Source organism: Mirounga leonina, unplaced genomic scaffold (genome assembly GCF_011800145.1).
Source record: "Mirounga leonina isolate KUSES-001 unplaced genomic scaffold, KU_Mleo_1.0 Mir_176, whole genome shotgun sequence".
Classification (NCBI taxonomy): domain Eukaryota; kingdom Metazoa; phylum Chordata; class Mammalia; order Carnivora; family Phocidae; genus Mirounga; species Mirounga leonina.
In genome coordinates, this window is record NW_023270454.1 from 8,779,202 (window position 1) to 8,797,652 (window position 18,451).

Sequence of the window (18,451 nt, forward strand, 5' to 3'; positions counted from 1 at the left end):
TCTACCTTTAGTTGTGGAGTTTGTTCTGCCAGTCTTCAGGTCAATTTCTGGGGTATTGGGATGATTTGGTAGTTATCTAGTTGTGTTCATAGGACCATGAGGCAAGCCTAGGGTTCTCTTACTCCTCTGGCATCTTTCCCCTTCAGTAAATACATTCTTTAATAGCATCTTTAGTACTGAGTATTTTTCTTTTCTTTTTTTAAAGATTTTATTTATTTATTTGACAGAGAGAGAGCACAAGTAGGCAGAGGGAGAGGGAGAAGCAGGCTCTCCGCTGAGCAGAGAGCCCAACGCAGGGCTCCATCCCAGGACCCCGGGATCATGACCTGAGCCCAAGGCAGACGCTTAACTGACTGAGCCACCCAGGCGCCCCAGTATTGAGTCTTTTTCTAATAGCATGTCACTTTTCTATTTTCTATCAGGAGAGCAAACCCTGGACCTGGAGTTCACTATTTCAAGAAATTATATACTGAAGTAAAATGCTGCATGAGTTAGAAAAAGGAAGGATCCAGAAACATATGGGAAGGAGGGAATGAATCAACTGAATTTCCTTGATTATGCATTCTTTTATTTTCTCCACTTCCTTCTTTCTTTGTTATAATTTGATCGTAAGGTGCAGAGAGTACTCTTTTGGAAACAGAGATTTTTAACATTTGTATTAGAAGGATAATGCTTTAGAAATACTGACTTACGTTCTCTGGGATATTTGCTTAGCTGTTTATCCAAGGTTTGATCCATCAAATTTAAGCTTTTTTGTGATCAATAGTTTTTGTTTTTTGTTGTCCTTATCTCTTGTTCTGCTTACTCAAGCCTTTTATTAATATTGGCAACATTTTTTATTTAAAGGAGAGAAGACTATATCCAGACTTTAATAATTTTACATCTCTACCAAACATAGAAGCTAGAGAGAGTTCTGTGAAATGAGACCTGTTGATGGGCTACGTACATTATACTACCTTGTAGCAGTATCCCTGCTGTTCGCATATATCTTATATCTTAGGTTAAAGGAGGTTGCACAAGGTCAAAGATTATTTTGCATTCTAGCTTCTTCCACAGTTATACTGAACATGTCTTAGACATGTTAAGAGTATGGTAAATACTTTTTGGAGGAAGTGAATGAAAGAAATTGGGAGTATTCTTTGGCACAGAATATTAGGAATTCAGTTCTACATATGTTAAGTTTGGGATGAAAGCAAGTGAAAAGCTTTTGTAGCTGCTGATAGTAAAGTTTGGTAAATGAACAGGAGTGGGAATGTTGTTTCAAGATTTATTAGCTGAAAGTACCCTCACATCCTTTGTCCTTTCTTGTCATAGCAACACAATATATTGTTTCTGCCTCAGTACACTTCTCTCCATTTTGGGAGATTAGGAAACTGAGGTATAAGGTTTGATAGCAAATCTGTCTCCAAAGGAGAAGAAATAATAGCCCTCATTTCTAAGTATAGTAGTCTTTCTTTCTTTTTTTTTTTTTTTAAGGATTTTATTTATTTATTTATTTGAGAGAGAGAGAGAGAAACAGCATGAGAGGGGAGAGGGTCAGAGGGAGAAGCAGTTTCCCCGCCGAGCCGGGACCCCGATGTGGGACTCGATCCCAAGACTCCGGGACCATGACCTGAGCCGAAGGCAGTTGCTTAACCAGTTGAGCCACCCAGGCGCCCAGTAGTCTTTCTAAAAGACCAAGTTACTATTTATATTTTAAGAAGGAGCACATGATGTCTGCTAGCAGAAGATAAATGAGAAGCAAACTGGGAAATACATTTTGTCTCTGGATTAATGCACCTACTACTGGGTAAAGATCAAAAGAGTTCTCTTCAACTCGTTTCAACTCTGAATATAAAACATTGAACTTCTCAGAGTCCTTTTTTTTTTTTTTAAGTAATTCAAAAGGAGACTCATCTTAGGAATAAACCTGGCTATCAAGGCCAGATAGGATGGTGTTTCTCTCCATCTAAAGATGCTGCCTTGGTCTTGAATAAAAATTGTTGCAGACATCTTTGCACTCTGTTGAATATAGTTGATCTTCATGTTATAGGCTCTAATTCTGCTCTATATCCAGTTAAATAGGAGGAAGGGGTATGTATGTCTGTGTGTGTAAAATCTGAAGCTGTTTTCAGACACTTATCCTTATCCATTTCTAATTAACCACAAGGAAAATACCCATACTGAACGCAACGTGAACTGAACTTAAAATCGTTCTGTGAGACACACACCCAATGTTCCAACTGTTCCTTTACCTTTTAAGATAGAAGCATTTTCTAGAAACTGAGGGAGGGTGGGTTGTTGGACATAATCTTTTCAAGACTGACATGGTTCTCTTTCTTTTGCAGGCCTGATTGTTGGCAATGACATCGATAAGAGGCTGGCATTTCTTTCTGTTCTAACCAGCTACTTTATAACTGTGAATAGTAACTATGCGTATTTGTTGGTCAGCAAAACCAAGGAACAAGAGCTATGGCAGTTGAAAAAGCCTGTCTGATTCCAGCTTATTTTTCCTGGGTTTCATCATCAGAGACCTTCTCCTTTTCATCTCATCAACAATGTGGTATCTTTTACCATTCGATAAAGAGTAAGGACATGTCCATTGGTCAGCAACCAGAACTTAAAATCTGCTGGAATAAGGTCAGAGACCATTTCAATTACAGCTGAGGAAAATGAAATTTCCATTTTATTCCGTGCCTTGTGCAGGGAGCACACTAACTCTTAACAGAAAGGTGTGAGTGAAAAGAGATTGAGTTTGTCTAATAGAAACTCACGGTTATGGCGAGTGACCCAACGTGATTAGAGGGGGCAAAAGCCACACAGGAACTCATGACGGGCTATACCATGTTGCGGAATGGGGGAGTGGGGAATGGAGGTCAAACCTGTATGTTACGGTGGTCCAACCGGATACGACTCACATGGCTCAGCTTTACGCTCTTCATTATTCTGGTGTTCTTCCCCCTGATTGCTCACTATTATCTCACCACTCTGGATGAGGCTGATGAGGCAGGCAAGCGGATTTTTGGCCCAAGGGCTGGTAATGAACTATGTGAGGTAAAGCATGTGCTGGATCTTTGCCGGATTCGTGAGTCTGTAAGTGAGGAGCTTTTGCAGCTGGAAGCCAAGAGGCAGGAGCTGAACAGTGAAATTGCCAAGCTGAATCTGAAGATTGAAGCCTGTAAGAAGAGTATTGAGAATGCCAAGCAGGACCTACTTCAGCTCAAGAATGTTATTAGCCAGACTGAGCACTCTTATAAAGAGCTGATGGCTCAAAATCAGCCCAAACTTTCTCTGCCTATCCGATTGCTTCCAGAGAAGGACGATGCTGGTCTTCCTCCCCCAAAGGTCATACGGGGATGCCGGCTGCACAATTGTTTCGATTATTCTCGCTGTCCTCTCACCTCCGGTTTTCCAGTCTATGTATATGACAGTGACCAGTTTGCCTTTGGCAGCTACCTGGATCCCTTGGTCAAGCAGGCTTTTCAGGCTACAGCACGAGCCAACGTGTATGTTACAGAAAATGCGGACATTGCCTGCCTTTATGTGGTATTAGTGGGAGAAGTACAAGAGCCAGTAGTGCTTCGGCCTGCCGAACTTGAGAAGCAGCTCTCTTCTTTACCACATTGGCGGACAGATGGACACAACCATGTCATCATCAATCTGTCGCGGAAGTCGGATACACAGAACTTACTATATAACGTGAGCACAGGCCGTGCCATGGTGGCTCAGTCTACTTTCTATGCTTCCCAGTACAGACCTGGCTTTGACTTGGTCGTATCGCCACTAGTGCATGCCATGTCGGAGCCCAACTTCATGGAAATCCCACCACAGGTGCCAGTTAAGCGGAAGTATCTTTTCACCTTCCAGGGTGAGAAGATTGAATCACTGAGATCCAGCCTTCAGGAGGCCCGCTCCTTTGAAGAAGAAGTGGAAGGTGACCCTCCAGCCGACTACGATGATCGTATCATTGCCACCTTAAAGGCTGTACAGGACAGCAGGCTAGATCAGGTCCTGGTAGAATTTACCTGCAAAAACCAGCCTAAAGCCAGTCTGCCTACCGAGTGGGCACTGTGTGGTGAGCGTGAGGACCGCTTGGAATTACTGAAGCTTTCCACCTTCGCTCTCATTATCACTCCTGGGGACCCTCACTTGGTCATTTCATCTGGGTGTGCGACACGGCTCTTTGAAGCCCTGGAAGTTGGTGCTGTCCCAGTTCTGCTAGGGGAGCAAGTACAGCTTCCTTACCAGGGCATGCTGCAGTGGAATGAGGCAGCCCTGGTGGTGCCCAAGCCGCGTGTGACCGAGGTTCATTTTCTGTTACGAAGCCTCTCGGACAGTGATCTGCTGGCCATGCGGCGGCAAGGCCGCTTTCTCTGGGAGACTTACTTCTCAACCGCTGACAGTATTTTTAATACCGTGCTGGCTATGATTAGGACTCGCATACAGATCCCAGCTGCTCCCATCCGGGAAGAGGCAGCAGCTGAGATCCCCCATCGGTCAGGCAAGGCGGCTGGAACTGACCCTAACATGGCCGACAACGGGGACCTGGACCTGGGGCCAGTGGAGACAGAGCCGCCTTATGCCTCACCCAAATACCTCCGCAACTTTACTTTGACTGTCACTGATTTTTACCGCAGCTGGAACTCTGCTCCGGGGCCTTTCCATCTGTTCCCCCACACGCCCTTTGACCCTGTGTTGCCCTCAGAGGCCAAATTCTTGGGCTCAGGGACTGGATTTCGGCCTATTGGGGGTGGAGCTGGGGGTTCTGGCAAGGAGTTTCAGGCTGCACTTGGAGGCAACGTTCCACGAGAGCAGTTCACAGTGGTGATGTTGACCTATGAGCGGGAGGAAGTGCTTATGAACTCTCTAGAGAGACTGAATGGCCTCCCTTACCTGAACAAGGTAGTGGTGGTATGGAATTCTCCCAAGCTACCGTCGGAGGACCTTCTGTGGCCCGACATTGGCGTCCCCATCATGGTAATAGAAAAATGAGCAGTTTGTTTTACTGCATGAGATAGCATTTCACTCGTAATCCCTTTTTCAAATGTATATAATGTGTATCTTTGTAGACATAATTTTTTTTTTTTTTTTTTTTTAACTATACAAATTTCCTTTCCCTGTGGAATTTCTGCTTGCTTCTTTTTTGGTCCTTTCAGGCCTTGTCAGTTGCATCTCTGCTATTCCCTTCCTAAATCTCCCAAGACTCACCAAAACTGAAATCAGTATTGGCTCCATGAAGGTTTACAAAAGCCCTTTGGTTGCCCTATTGATGTCTTCCATGTCATAACAAAGATGTTGAGAATGATGATGACAAAGCTAATACTTAGGAAGTGCATATGACCCAGGCAGCGTAATTTAGGATTTATAGAACTTACATCGTTATTATGGTTTCTTCACTTTCTGTCTGTGGAAACTGAGGCTTAGAGAGGTTAACTCTTTTGCCCAAGGTCATAATCATGACAAATCATGGACGAGCTGAGCTTTAGTGTGTCTGATTCCAGAAGTTCCAGTTCCAGTCACCACCCAGATTTAGCAAGAAGATCTGTTTCTTTATCAGGATATTGTAGAGGTTTTTTGGAAGATTGGAGTTGGGTTTGAAATATTTGGGAGTTGGAGATCCTGAACCTTTTCTATAGTCTCTCACGGGTTCTTTCTCATTCTTTACCTTATCTTATCTGTCATGATTTGGATGCCGTATTTTACAGGAAAAATAATAGTCAATTATGCAGGATAGGGCTTTAGTTCTGAGGACTTTGTTTATCCACCTTCTGGCATAAATTTGGCAATCCAGAAGATTACCCATTTATCTTAAATGTGAGGCCTTAGAGCAAGTCATAAGCAAACAAACTGCCACTAGTTACCCTGTGGCATAGATACTTTCCAGAAAAGGGTAGCAAAGACAGGCAGAAGTTCCGATGGGCCCTGCATTGCTAGAAGCTTGCTTAAGAAAATTAGTGTAGTTTTTAGGAAGAATCCATTTAGAAGGGGAATGTTTGTGCTAGACTGGTTTTTAAAATTCTATCAGCAAGAAACTGATTCATGTGAAATATTTTCTGGGCAGCAGCATGGCATAATAGGATGGTATGAGTTTGGGAGTAATAAAGACCTGGGATTAAGTAGTCAATTTTGTGATCTTTGATGAGTTAATTAACTTCTTTGATTTAAGGATTAGAGAGGAAAATAAAATAATACAAGTAAGGAATCTAGAAAGGTACCCAATAATCGTTTGATTCCTACTTATCCCTTCATGTCCAAGAAGATAAGTATGGATACGCTGCCCATGTTATGGACAACTTTAACTCACTTCTATCCTCTGCATAATTTCCCCTTGTGTCATAGCTGTTACTGCTTCTCCTATATAAATCTTTGTTTTAAATTTTCTATCGCTGCTAGTCTTTTTTTTAATTGAATTTATAATCTGAGTCTCTTCAGACTATGTAGGGTTCTAAAAACTTTTGATCCCAGAATTTATCTTGTATATTAAGAAAAGTGTTGTGAATGGGAAGATTTCTTTATAGGTTTCTTTCCAAATAAATTTCACTTTTTTCTTTCTCTGTTACAACTTTTTAAATGTCACTGAAATTAAAAGGAAAAAAAAAATTTGTTCTGTGAAAGGTGGATGCTGCTCAAATAGAATAATAAAGCAGCCTTTGTTTTCCATTTTTTCCTGAGTTTTCTTAGAATTTGGTAGGGATGTAGAGAAGCCGATGCCACCTTGTTAACAATGACTGAAATTTGTTAGAGAACTTACCAGAACTAATCCTTTCTTTTAACTCTGGTGGGAAATAAGTAGTCCTCTTTGATTACTGGGCAGCTCATTGCAATAATACAATGCCTAGTTGGAAAATGCCAGAAACTTTCCAAATGGGAGGCCATTCTGAATAGCTTGCTCATATTAGCGATACCAGTTTTTTCTAGTTCTTCTGAAAAAGAGGAAACAGTTTCAAGCTGGAGAATTCACTGTATTCTCTAAATATTTTGACTGTGCTTTCTATTTAAGAGAAGCAGGTTTTTTTGGGCAGTGGTTTAATTGCTGGCCTCTTGGGCATAGAGCCAACATTACCAGGTATTGAGACTAGGAGGGACCGGCAGCTCTCTCCCCTCTGGAGAAATGGCACTATTATGAAATGGCACTATTTATATCTGTGGAAACTGAGGCTTAGAGAGTAAGCCTTGTGGAGTAGTTTTCCTACCTGGGATGCAGATGTACCCTATCCATTATGTTATAATTAATAGGTCTTTCTAAAATTAGCAGTAGGGTGATTCCCAGGCGATCTCTCAGATTCCAGTCCTTCAGGGAAAATGATTTGAAATCAGCATATTTGAATCAACCCAGGAACCCACATACCATTTCAGAAAATGATGGGCAATTTGTGCTTCTCTTGTGCTCAGGTTCTCATCTAAGCATTAGGCATAAATGTTAGGTATTTGTGGGTTATGAAATCTATTGAGCCCTAGGTTTTTAGTAGAGAGGGATTGTCTTAGGGGTGCCTACTGGTATTTGTATATTAAAATTCCTCATTCTTGTCTGTTATTTAGATAACAAAGGGGAAACTACATTGGAAACGGCTTAGAGTAAATGTGATCTTTACTGCCACCATCCTTGGATACTTTTGCCCCGAATGCTTTAATTCTCTTCAGTTCAGATGGGATAGGGCCTGGGCAAGGTGACTGGACTCTACCCGGAGAGATGGGGGAAGTGCCTTTAGTTGAAGTAGCTGTCTCTTCAGAATGGTGTGGGGCTGCTGAACAGACGTGGTGATGGTGGGTGACTGCTCTGTCTCTTGCCTGTTTTGTAAACAGTTGAATCAGATTCCTTAGCTCTGGGAGCATAACAACAAAGACTATCTAATGGAAGTCAAGTGGAGAGAAGTATTATGCCAAGGGATTTGAAAGCTAGTCCTTCCAAAAACTTACTGGGTTGGGTACGACCACTTCCATTGCATCTTAAAGATGTTCCACTGTTTTCAGGTCTCCCTTGTTTCTGATGGTATGTCAGTGGTTTTCAAATTTTTGTTTCCCCATATGGAATATGTTCTTTTTTCTCTGGCTGCTTTTAAGACTTTTTCTATTTGGTTTTCAGCAGTTTGAATATGATATGCCTTGGTATGGTTTTTTTTGATTTGTGTTCTGACTGGGATTCACTAAGCTGCTTAAATCTGTCAATTTTTTTTTCATCATATATTGGGAAATTTTTACTTCATTATTTATACAGATATTTTTTTCTTTTCCATTCTTTCTCCCCTCTCCTTTGGGGGCTTCATTATATGTATATTAAACATTTTGATTTTGTCCCATAGTTCTCAGTATCTGTTCATTTTTTTAAACCTTTTTTTTCTATTCTGTAGTTTTGATAATTTCTCTTGATTTATCATCAACTTCACAGACTTTGTGTCATCTCTACAGTTAAGCTCATCCATTTAATTTTAAATTGCAAATGTATTTTTCAGTTCCAGAATATCCATGTTTTTAAAATAATAGTTTCTGTTTCTCTGCTGAGATTTCCTCTCTTTTTTTTTTTCCCCATTCTGAGTATACTTTATTGTACATAGTTATAATAGCTACTTTAGCATCTTTGTCTGCTGATTCCAACATATAGGTCACTTGGTGGATTTGTTTTAACTGATTTTCTTTTTCTTGAGGGTCATGTTTTTCTGGTTCTTGGTACATCACAGTTTTGTACAGTGTGAATATTATATTGTGAAGACCGTGGATTTTGTTTTATTTCTCTGAAAAGTACTGATATTTTAGTTTTCACAAGCAATTTATTCTGTTGGACTCAGACTGCAAGTTCTGTCTCTTGAGCAACAACTCAAATGTTAGTTCAATCCTTTTATCTTTTGTTGGTCTCCTTATAGACAGCACCAAGCATGCACACATGGTTTAGAGGTGGGCCAGAGACTGGGTAGTTTATACATAGAACTTGGAGCTCCCTCTATCTGGCTCTCTCTTTTCTGGAATCTCCTTTCTTTCCGAGGGCTGTTTTTGTCCCAGACTCTTCCCTCCTCTTCTTCAGTCCAGAAAGACTTGGATGTTGTATGTGAGTTTAGCTGTTGTGCATGGTGCTGACTGTGGCCTACTGTCAGGGTAAAGGCAACGGTGATTCTACTCATGTTGGTAATTCCTTCCTTAATTTCAGCTCCTCTCTGGAATTTGCCACCTTCTGCTCGCTGTCCAGTGCCTTCAGGTAATTGCTTTCTTGGTATTTTTGTCCAGATGGTAACTATTACCATCTGCAGGAGGTTTGGGTCTGGTAGGAGCTTCTTCAGCCATCCTGAAAGCAGAAACCTCCAAGTAATCTCTTTTTGATACATAGTCCACCCCAGATTTTGGTTTGAGTTATTACTTCATTCTGACCAGTTAACACATCTTCCTCACTCTGCTTTGTGTTCTGGAAAATATTAATAAATAGGGTGGCCTTGTTTGGAGCATTCTGTGGAAATAAGAACATCAAAATCTGTCCTTTTCGAGTTTGAAAACTTGGGCTGTTATGAAGGAGGTCGTGTCTCAGTAATTAACAGTGTGGTCTTGCTCACTCAGAACACCACCCATCTTCACACTGCATACTTACTCATTTCTCAGACAGTCTTGTGGGCAGCCAGTTCCCCAGTTCTTAATTTTTAATTCTCTTCTCCGTGAAGGGTACAGTCAATTTACATAGGGTGCCTGGGAAGGCCTCTTTGAAGAGGTGACATGTGAGCAGAAGCCTGAGTGAAGTGAGGGAATGGACCATGTAAATTCTGGAGGAATATACAGAGAATGGCAAATACAAGAAGCTTTTCATGTTTGGGACATGGCAAGAATGCCCTGGATATCTGGGGTGGAGTGATCGAGGAGAACATTTGAAAGCAGGTTGGAGAAAGCGGAAGTCAGCACATGTAGGACCATGTAGGCCATGGTAAGGATTGGAGATTTTATTCTAGGTATGTTAGGATGCAATTAGAGGGTTTTGAGTGAGGAGTAATATGATATGTGTTGGACTATGGGGAAAAGAGCAGAACAAACAGTTCAAAGGCTATTTATTATTGCAGTAGCCTAGGTGAGGGGTGTTGGCAGCTTGGACCAGGGCAGTAGTGGTGGAGAGGGTGACTTAAACATATCACACCTCCCTTGTAGAAGTGGTAAGGCCAGAATACGCCCATTTTTCCAAATGAAAACTATATATAGAGATAATGAGAGTATTTTTCACTGCCGTTTTCCCTCCTTCCCAGCCCTTGATATTAGAATTGAAAAAGGAGAATTCTATTTTGGGAGCCTGATGTCATGCCAGGGTGGTTATTGTCATGTCAGTCGTCATGCCAGTAGTCAACTAAGGGAAAAAGAAGGAAGACTAGAAGAGAATTCAGTGTCATTAATATTCAGGCTTGGGTCTCTGCCAGTCAGGCTGTTAAAGGCTTTACTTCTGGCTAGACCCCAGGCAACAGTAGAGATAATTCCAAAGGCTATACCTTAGAAAGTTGATGAACTTTATTTTTTATCTGTACCCACTCTCCTTTAAAAAATATTACTTGAATATATCAGATGATAATTTCCTAAAATTGTGATTTTGAAGCACAACTAATAGGAAAAATCTTGTCCAGCTTTTCTAGGTCCAAGATTGTAGAAAGTCTGGTAGACTTCATTAGGTATATCTGGGTTTTGTTGTTGTTGTTGTTGTTGTTTTTACATCATGTTGCATAAATGATTTCCTAATTGCTACAAATCAGTTCTTTAAGTAGAATCTTCCCCTCTTAGTCTATATATACTCTTTTTATTAATTCAGTTTTAGTATATGTGCTGCCGAAGCGAGCACATCTTTTTATTTATTCAAAGTAAGGAATCTGAGACTGAGAATTTTATTGCTTTAGGTCACTCAACAAATTAATATTGAAATTAGAACTTAGGGCTTCTGACCATGGTCAGTGCATATTTTTCTTTTTTACCAAACCTAAATTTCTTGAAACGGCACAGTTTCTCTCCTTCTCTCCCTCTCCCCCATATATATAATATTCACAAAATGAAATAGGAAGAGATTGTATTAATCTCATGTAATAATAAGTGCTAACAATTTTTGAGCGTTTTCTATGTGCTAGGTCAGCACCGTGTTGTGCTCTTGATACGCATTCTCTCATTTGATGGTGAACCTCTAACCTGTGCTATGTTACCTACAGTTTCATAGGGATCACGTGTAACTTTTTCTCTTATATGAATTAAAGCAGACTTATTACCTAAAATATATTATTTTTTAATACTGCATTAGAGCCAAATTTAAGTAAGTTATAAATAGAAAACCAATTCACTGTGTTACCTTCTTACTCGTTTCTCTTCCTTCTGTGCATTTCCTAACTTTCTGCCCCCACCACTTGGTGTTTATTGAATGAGTCCCTTGAAAAATCAATATATCTTAAGGCTCCTTGGCCTTTCTCTGTTGATCACCATCACCTCAGGCTGTTTCACATGGGTCCTCACAGGTAGGTGTACATGACTATGTGCTTCCTTTTGGACCTCATTTTCTTGATTCCTGAGCTCTATGATGGGTTACTTTTTTAAGTTAGAGGAAAGGGGAGGATGGAGGACAAAAGTTAGATGCTGTTTACCTAATTGCTTGTATGATGACTTGACGTAAGGTTCATTTTCAGAAATGTATTCATTACAGAAGTGCATGATACATGTGTATGTATTGAGGCTGGAAACTGCTGGCTTTGGCTGAGCAAAACTTGATCTTACAGAGAAAAAGGGGGCACCCCAGTGGCTCAATTGGTTAAGTGTCCAAACTCTTGATTTCGGCTCAGGTCATGATCTCAGGGTGGGGAGATTGAGCCCCACCATTGGGCTCTGCACTGAGCGTGTAGCCTGCTTGGGATTCTCTCTCTCCCTCTCAAAAAAAAAAAAAAAAAAAAAAAAGATAACATGATAAGTGAATTTAAATTGCTGAATTTAGTAGGTGGCATTATGTGTTTGAGGCTTTATATTTTCCACATACATTTTCTTTTCTGTTTTTTTTTTTTTTAAAGATTTATTTATTCTGAGAGAGAGTGTGCATGCACATGTACGCGTGAGCCTGGGGAGGGGCATAGGGAGAGGGAGAGAATCTCAAGCAGACTTCCTGCTCAACATGGAGCCTGATGGGGGACTCAATCTCATGACCCTGAGATTATCACCTGGCGTTGAAATCAAGAGCCGACCGCTTAACCAGCTGAACCACCCAGGAGCCCCTCCACATACGTTTTCTAATTTTATTTCTTCTCAGGTATGTTTTACCTTTTTGTACTCTCTGTTCTTGGTCTGTTTTATGACTTGGGTTAATTCACTTAATCTCATGCCCAATTTTTCTTGCCTACCAACTTCCCGAAGACCTGCCTGTGGCTAGTCATGAGCTACTTTTATAAAAGATTCCATATTTAGGTATATCTTCTGTTTGAATCCAAATTCATCCTGCTACATTTAAGCAACTATCACTTACTAATTGTTGACATGTTCTATTGTTCCTTATTAATAGCAATAACTACTTATATTTCCATCCCTTACATATTAAGAGATATCTGCTAACTATTAGTTGGGCATCAAATTTATCATAACTAATTAAATATTTATGATATAAATTGATACTTTCCTACTTAATGTGGGTTTGCTGATTCTGTCTGGATTTAGAAGCCAAATGCCTTGTTAGCATACTAGGAGAAAGGATCCTATTAGAATAGTAGCTCTTTATCATTCATAAATTCCAGAATTCCTCAAGGACCAACTTGAATGTTACCTGAGGTTACTAATTACTTTTTGATCATGCATACACTTGTGTACATTTGCATATGGTAGGGTTCCAGGCCATGATTGCTGTACTGTTCCATTGTGACAGGAAGAGAGTTTCAGTGAGAGAAAGTCAAGGCTTTTATGAATGATGGTAAACAGGACAACTAGTGAAGCATCCCCAGGAAGCATTGTATGTGAAACAAGAAAAATGAATGTTACTGAGCATTGCTCCTGACTTGGTAGTTGTAGGTTGATGGATTGTTGTGCTGTAGAAAGCTAGATTATATAGTAGGAGGTTTCAGTATATAGAATGTTATAGTTTTGATATATAAATTTAGCAAGTCTTTATTCCATATTCTGAAAATAGAATGGACAGGGCTAAATTAGGGCTTATTTCCTAGTCATTTGTTCATTCATTCATTTATAAAATGTTTGTTGAACACCTACTGGAAGTAGTCTATGCATTCTGGTCAGTGTCGTAACCAGTAATTCACTCAGGAAATGAAGGTCAGTCTTCGTGTTCACAGGTTTCTAAGGTATAATCATAAGGCATGAAAAAATAGCCAGTGTTGAGGAAAAAGGAGTTTTTTAATTTGAAAAACAAAACAATGTCAACAAAAATGAGAGTATTTCCTAAACATGACTTACTACTCTGGATGACTCATTTCTTTCATGTTTGATCTGCCATTTCTCAAACTCTTAGAGGCCAATGCTGATATGCAAGTCTGCATTACAAATATTTAAATTTTTTTGTCCTTATGATTTTGGTGCTAGAAGGGATAATGGTTGGTTTGCTGAGCTTTTGTCTAGCCAGTAAGCACTATAGCTCTGAAGCAGAACTGTTAGAAGAAAGCTTTTACTCTTTTCCCCTCCTCAATTTTAGTTTGTATGTGCAGTCTTTATAAGTGCAGAAATCTCTTTTTGGTTATGAGGAAAAGGTGATTGTTCTTAAATGACAAACTACATTTATTCTTTGAAGTTTGCTGTACTGTCTTTGATTGTTGACTTTAAATCAGGGTGTCTCAACAGTGGCCCAAAAGACATTTAGGGCTGGATGATTCTTTGTTGTGGGGGCTTGTCCTGTGCTTTGTAGGATTTAGCAGCATCCCTGGCCTCTGCTCATTAGCCATGAGTAGCTTACCCCCTTCCACCACCAGTAGTGACAACCACAAATGTCCATAGATACTGTTTTAAATGTTTCTTGGTGGGCAGAATCACTCAGAGTTGAGAATCCCTGCTGTAAATTGTGAAAGCAGACTTATTAACCACAGTTGTTTGTGAGCTAACCAGAAATAAGCTGCTGCAATTCATGATGTTGTGTTTCTCTGATTATAATTCTTAAATAATTCTTAAATTATTTCTTTTATTCTGATGGCTATTGCATCAGTTCCCTTATCCTGAAAATCTTGCTTCCATTCAGCCCAGAGGAGTTGTGCCAGGATGAGCAGAGGTAGTATGTGTACTGTATTTCTGGAATCCACAATAGTTGTTGTTGTTGTTGTTTTTTTAAGATTTATTTGAGAGAGAGTGCACCAGCGCAGGGAGAGGCAGAGGGAGAGGGAGAAGCAGGCTCCCTGTTGATTAGGGAGCTGGACGCGGGGCTCGATCCCAGGACTCTGGGATCATGACCTGAGCCAAAGACAGACGCTTAACCATCTGAGCCACCCAGGTGCCCCCATAGTAGTTGTTCTTAATGGACTTTAATAACCTTGCTAAAAAAAAATGGATGTGAAATCTATGCTAAAACACATTTGGTATTAGATTTTCAGTTCTCAGTCTTCCAATGAACAAGCAGGTCCTCTTGATTTGATTTACTTTGTAAATTGGATAAAAATTTTGGATATGCCATAGGCATCAGATCACGACTATTTTAGTTTTTGTTGTTGCTTCTTGTGTTTTTTTTTTTTTTAAAGATTTTTATTTATTTATTTGACAGAGAAAGAGATAGCGAGAGCAGGAACACAAGCAGGGGGAGTGGGAGAGGGAGAAGCAGACTTCCTGCCGAGCAGGGAGCCCGATGTGGGACTCGATCCCAGGACCCTGGGATCATGGCCTGAGCCGAAGGCAGACACTTAACGACTGAGCCACCCAGGCGCCTGTTGCTTCTTGTTTTTAAAGTGAGTTAGGTTGTTTATAAGATTATCAAGTTTGGCTGATAAACAAGTTCCATTTCTGCACACAACATGGTGCTTGCTATATTCATTTAGCAGAGAGGTTGCTTCCTTACCTTTGCACAAGTAAGTGGTAGAGTTGGAATTTAAACTCAGGCTTTTCTGAGTGGCTCCAAAGCCTTGCTTTTTCCTCTACCAACCCTCTCAAAATAGGAATCACTGGGGGATTTTGCAGGTTCTGACTTGGTAGGTTTGGGGTAGGCCTGGATTTCTAAGAGAGTCCTAGGGAGGACAGAGAGGCCCCTGTTGCTGGTCTTTGGCTCACACTTTGAGTACTAAAGCTCTGTGGTATGTTCCTGGATTACTAATTTTGCTGTAGATAATCCTCCTGGTGTCTAACCTGCAAAACTGATGATCTACAATTGAATATTCAAGAAATGGATTTTTCAGTTATTTCTTCTTCATTTTAAGCTATGTGTATTCATTGCTAGAGTTGAGGGGGGAGCTTTGTTCACCTGAACTGGCAGAATTGCAGTTCTATATTAAGTGAATGCTGGCATCTTAGGAAAGTAAAATGAAGGACCAAGGGTAGTTTGTTGGGTGTGGTTGAGCAAACAGATGCCATAGTCCATTGATTGTAAGGTGGGCATTATTAACATTTTAACATCCCTAAAATTGGGTGCATCTTAAGATAGATGGCATTTTATGGTTGCTGAGGTTGGCATTTGGCTTCTACTTCCGGCCACTTTCCTGCTCCTTGGGGATGGAGCCCAGCAGCTTCTATGGTGAGTACTTGATCATCTCCCCCTCCTTGCTCTTTTCCCCGACCCAGACCTCAGTGCTTTGTTCTGTAACTGCTGAATCTGAGCTTGGGAGACAAGGCTTTAAGCCCAGGGATTTTTTTTATACTGGCCAAACATGCTTCAGGGCAAGGTGGATTTCTGTGTCTATCACTTGGCTCTGACATCTGTTCTCTGTAGTAGCAAATCTATTAGAGATCCTTTCTTCTCTTGCCTTGCGAGGAACTCCTCTGGGGCTAAGGCAGTCTTAAGAAGCTCTTTAATAAAGTAAGCATTCTAAGTGATAAACTATTTCACGTGCTTTCTTATTTGGCAGCATTTTTCTTTCTTGATGGTACACAATTAATAATGCATTTTCCATAGGGCTTTGGTTTGATGACAGCTCTAAATTTAATGTAAGTTTAGCAGAAGAAGACTGCTTTGGAGTTAGAGCCTCAACTCTGCCACTTGTCGTCTGTGTACAGGGGAGAGTTGGACCTTATGACCTCCAAGGCCCTTTTAGCTCTGAACTAATTGGATTCTAAGTGTCTTAGAATGATTTGATCTAACACAGAAATGATTAATTTTGAAGACGGAGGAAGTGACAGGAGGCGTGAGAGCTGGGTCTCTAGGGAGAGAATAATTTTGTTAGAAGAATAGGAGAAAAAGTGTTTTAAGCTGAAAGAGACCATATTTGTGAGATCATAGGAGTACCTTTGAAAACATTCATAAACTTTTAGGCTGTGCATGTAATTCCATTCATCAAGCTAGGTAGAGCTTATTCTCAGTACAAGTAAAAGTTTCTGTTGAAAGTAAGGTGACCCTTCCAGTCTTTCTAAAAAGATGATTCTTCAGGAAGTTCTCTTTGTTTTTGTTTTTTTGAGAATAAAATGATAGTTCCTCATTAGTTGGATAAATTAGATATAGATACCATAAAAATAAAATGAGCTATTAAAGTATTGAGTATGGTCATCCTCATTTGAGTATTGGGCAAGGTGATTAACAAAGCTACTACCTATGTTGTAGTAAACTGTACTTATCTAAGGTGAAGTCTAAATAAAAAAATTTTTTTTTATAATATAGTTCTGTTTGGGCACTAATCTTTGTTTTATGAAGAAAATACTGCTTTGCATATATGGGTCACTTTGGATAGAGATTCTTTGAATAGGGATTTGCTGTGGACACAGCAGTTAATTTTTCTGAATTAGGTACCCCTTGCAAGAAAAAGTTTTTGTATGTGTAGTCAGTGCTACAGGTGGGAATTGCAAAGGTGAGGTAACCTCTCCTGGGTGGGCTCTCCTTTTTTTTTTTTTTTTTTTTTTTTTAATCTTAAAATTAGGCATCAGAAATGACACAGACTCAGGGGATTTCTGAGTTGGGTTTAAAACACATAAATTTTAAAAATTTATGAGCAAGCCTGGGGATTTGAGCTGGGAATTATAATCTCAGTTCTACTCTGCCACCTTGTGTTCTCTTGGGAAAGTTATTTTTGATTTCCTGAGACTGTTTATCACTTATGTAAAATAATCCTCAGCTTTAGCTTGTTTCACAAGAAAATTAGTTAGCAAATGACTAAAGCTTAAAATGTGAACTCCTTATACATTTGCTGAATTATAAGGCAGTTCCTATTCCTGAAAGGCATATGCTAGGTTTTATAAACCGTAGGCAACGGGGCAAGATTATTTAGTAAATTTAGCTACAGTCTCCTTTGACCTAAAGGCAGTTTTGGTTTTGCATTCTGTAATGCAGCATTGATCATTAGTGTTTTTACTTCCTCCTTACAGGTGGTCCGTACTGAGAAGAACAGTTTGAACAATCGATTCTTGCCCTGGAATGAAATTGAGACAGAGGCCATCCTGTCTATTGATGATGATGCTCACCTCCGCCACGATGAAATCATGTTTGGGTTTCGGTGAGCAGCTGACTTTCAGACAAGAAACACTTTTGTTTGCAAGTGACAGAAAACCAACTCAGACTTGGATTAGGCAGCAAAATGAATTTCTTGGCTGATAGTAACACAAATCCTCAGAGGTAGTAAGGGCTGAGTTAGGACATAGCTGGATTTTGGGTCTTAGGTGATGTCGGAGAACTCCATTTTCTCTTCATCTCGAGGTTTTGCTTTCCTTTTTGTTGCCTTCGATTTCGCAAAGGCTCTTCCTCTGAGGCCAGAGAGATGGATTCTGTGATTGGCTGGACCAGGGTTATCTGCCTGGCCCTGGAGCTGCAAGTACATCATCTTCGTACCACAAACCACAGGGACTGAGTGGAGGAAAGGGGTAGTTTCCTGAAGGAAATGTGAGGTTTTTGTGTTTACAGGAATGGGGAATAGCTCCCAGTCAGGCAGAAGCAACATGTTGCTATGTGTTGGGGCAATGGAACAGTGCCAGAGTCCTGGGGCTTGAAAGACTTAGGGAAAGCTGGGGTTGGATGCAAAGATCCAAGAGGAAAAAGAGGGGGAGGAGATGGAGGAGGTGGTTCTGAGGATGACAGTGCATGACATTTGTTGAACCCATACTGTGTGCCGGAGACTGGCTGAGCACTTTGTGTGGTTTATCTCAGTAATACTCCTAAAATTTGATGATGTAAGTTGTACTCATCTCCATTTTACATGGGACTAAATTGAGATCCAGGAGAACCAAACCATGACGCTAGAAAGTAAGTGGCAGAGCTGGAATTCAAGTGCAGGTTTGTCTGACTCCAGAACGTGGAGTCACCCACTACACTAACTATATTGTTTTTTGACTCTTAGTAGTTCTACTGGGGCTTAGATACCCCAGTTGAGGGAGCATTACAGGTAAGAGAATGGAGCAGATCAGGGTTATTCACAGTGTATTATGGACTAGTATGCAGGCC

At 40.4% G+C, this 18,451-nt stretch overlaps 1 protein-coding gene across 6 annotated transcripts in view; it reads left to right on the forward strand.

Moving 5' to 3' along the window:
• Nucleotides 1-18,451, forward strand: part of EXTL3 (exostosin like glycosyltransferase 3) — a 155,622-nt gene that overhangs the window by 107,172 nt on the left and 29,999 nt on the right. For all 6 annotated transcript variants that reach the window (XM_035022637.1, XM_035022635.1, XM_035022636.1 and 3 more), the window contains 2 exons: nucleotides 2,328-4,956; nucleotides 17,383-17,510. In XM_035022637.1, the coding sequence (XP_034878528.1) occupies nucleotides 2,809-4,956; nucleotides 17,383-17,510 (2,276 nt within the window). In that variant the 5' untranslated portion in view covers nucleotides 2,328-2,808. The remainder of the gene's footprint in view (nucleotides 1-2,327; nucleotides 4,957-17,382; nucleotides 17,511-18,451) is intronic.